Source organism: Aplysia californica, unplaced genomic scaffold (genome assembly GCF_000002075.1).
Source record: "Aplysia californica isolate F4 #8 unplaced genomic scaffold, AplCal3.0 scaffold00118, whole genome shotgun sequence".
Lineage (NCBI taxonomy): Eukaryota > Metazoa > Mollusca > Gastropoda > Aplysiida > Aplysiidae > Aplysia > Aplysia californica.
This window is the reverse complement of record NW_004797388.1, coordinates 886,171-888,725: the sequence shown is the minus strand read 5'-3', so window position 1 is coordinate 888,725 and position 2,555 is coordinate 886,171. Positions and strand designations below refer to the sequence as shown.

At 45.6% G+C, this 2,555-nt stretch overlaps 1 protein-coding gene across 2 annotated transcripts in view; it reads left to right on the top strand.

Annotated features, from left to right (window-relative positions):
• Positions 1 to 2,549, top strand: part of LOC101845842 (probable serine carboxypeptidase CPVL) — a 34,259-nt gene extending 31,710 nt beyond the window's left edge. For both annotated transcript variants that reach the window (XM_005095979.3, XM_035969133.1), the window contains exon 3: positions 2,168 to 2,549. In XM_005095979.3, coding sequence (XP_005096036.1) covers positions 2,168 to 2,342 — 175 coding nt within the window. In that variant the 3' untranslated portion in view covers positions 2,343 to 2,549. The remainder of the gene's footprint in view (positions 1 to 2,167) is intronic.
• Positions 2,550 to 2,555: the final 6 nt, after the last annotated feature.

Sequence of the window (2,555 nt, the reverse complement as noted above, 5' to 3'; positions counted from 1 at the left end):
ACTGAAAATATTAGGAGTGTCCCGCGCGCTCATATGACCTATGCAGTTGCGAGCGCCGTAAAACACTTTACAAAAGCAAAAAAAAAGGGATAGGGCACACATGTCACTGTCCGCGATGTCACTCAAGCTTACGGTGTTACCGCGCGGGATTGCTTCACTCAAAGATAGTGCAGCCTACCGTTGGGTGTTGTATCTTTGCTTCACTGTCTCCTATAGGGCTGGGCAATGAGTCACTTTAGCAAAATCCGGATAATATGTAAGTGCACTTCTTCGGCAAATAATATGTTATGAACCGCTTCGGCAAATGGGATCTGGGTTAGTATAATGTTTAGAACCACTTTAAAAAACGGGTTAGCATCAAGTAAATCAAATAATGGGTGCACCCACGTCGGCAAACGGGTCAGGAAAGAGAGTTGAAAGTCTGAATTCGGATAATGTTTCCTTGAGAATTATCCGGTTGTCCAGGTAGATTATCCGGATTTTGCCCACCTCAGTTTCTCCGTGGACAGCGGCATTTCTGCCTGTCGTGTGATTACCTCTCAGTCTCAGCTTCAACGTTCTTGCTCTGTCGTTCTTTTTTCTTCCTCACTCAGGCGTAGGAGAATGGCGGGTGCTCTGGTGTGGTTCGCTCCTTCTTTCCTATCCAACATCTGGATCTATCGTCCTTATCTCCCCTCCTTCTTTTTAGAGGGTTTTTTTTGGGTAAGTGTTTTACGGCGCTCGCAACTGCATATAGCCATATGAGCGCGCGGGACTCACCAAACATTTATAGTTGATACGAAATTTTGAATTTTGCCCGGGTGATGGCCGAAGCTTACTCTTATCTATTTCAGACCTACAAGAAATCTTTAACGTGCACAACTTGCACACGGAAACTCTGAGATTTTTCGCCCTTGTCCGAGAAGGCTAGGTAAAGATCTTTCCTACCAGAAGATCAGGGGTGCCGCTGAAAGACAGCAATAAGAAGGAGCCAAAGAGAAGCAGTAGAAAGGCTGCGGGGGCTCTCATGGCCTAGAGGTTAAGGTGTTGGCCTCTCATTCAAAGGTCCCGGGTTCGAATCCGGGTAGCGACCGAAAAATTTCTTCTCTAAAATTGTCTCCCTTCACCTCCTTTCTTGCTCTCTAGCAATGTTCTGTTGTCTGCTTTCATTTCCACTTTCTGCCCCCACCCCCTCACCTCCTTTGCCCCCTCCTCAAGGTTCCTGACTCTTTCTGCAGCCTTTCTACTGCTACTCCTTGGCTCCTCCTTACTGCAGTCTTTCTGCCACACCCCTGATCTTCTGGTAGGAAAGATCTACATCTAACCTTCTCGGACAAGGGCGAAAAATCTCGGAGGGCCCGTGTGTAAGTTGCGCACGTTAAAGATCCATTGGTGGTCTAAAATCGATAAGAGTAGGCTTCGGCCGCCACCCGGGCAAATTTCCATATTTCCTACCACCTGAAAATAAAAGGTGTGTCCCGCGCGTTCATATGAGCTTATGCAGTTGCGAGAGCGTAAAACACTTTACAAAAAAAAAAGAAAAGAAAGGCTGCAGAAAGAGTCAGGAGCCCAGAGGAGGGGGCAAAAAGGGTGAGGGCAGAAAGTGGAGACCAAAGCAGTAGACAAAACGTTGCTAGAGAGCAGAAAAGGAGGTGAAAGGAGCCAATTTTAGAGAAGAAAATTGTTCGGTCACTACGCGGATTCGAACCCGGGTCCTTTTATGGCCTTATTGTGTTGCAAGTGCCGTAAAACTTTTTCTAAAACAACACTTCATATTATAGACATTCTTACCTGAACGCCTTTCGTAACTTTAAGTTCATTTAGTTCTATACTATTAGGTGTGTACTCTTAGCAGGATATCACAATAAGAAATTTTGTAAGAATAGGTTTTTTTTTCATGATTCCAGCAATCTGATAGTGAAACTCTTTTGAAAGGTTATAACTGATCTTAAATTTTGGGTAACACACACACACACACGCGCGCGCGCGCGCGAGCACACTCACACGGACACACAACACAACACATACCCCCACATAGTAAGTATGTGTGTGAATATAATATATCAGCATAAACGCTGAATTCGTGTTCGTTGTAACAAGAGAAAGGGAATTTTGCAGCGTTTATCTTACCTCTGTTAAATGCTTATCAAGAGTTATTAATCTATTTTTGTGTGCTTGCTTTTTACAGACTCACCTGGAAGGAAAAAAGTAATCTGGGAGGTTTCTACTCCCAGACCGGACAGTTCTGTCGAGTGGTCATCCATGGTGCTGGACATCAGACACCGCATGACCAGCCCGAAGCCTGCTTCAGAATGGTGGACGCTTTTGTACATCGCGGTTGTATTGGTTCGGGAAACGCCTAGCGTGTGGCTGGTATAGCGATTTCGGCTCTGTGTATTTGGTGTGTGAGTATATCATGTGGGTTTGTGTGACATATCTGACTGTTTTGAAGGGCTGGATCCTCGCTTGTTGACAGCGGGGCAGCCTAGGTGTGTGTAGGTCAAATGTGTTCTTTTTGGGGCAGGTGTGTGTGTGTGTGTGTGTGTGTGTGTGTGTGTGTGTGTGTGTGTGTGTGG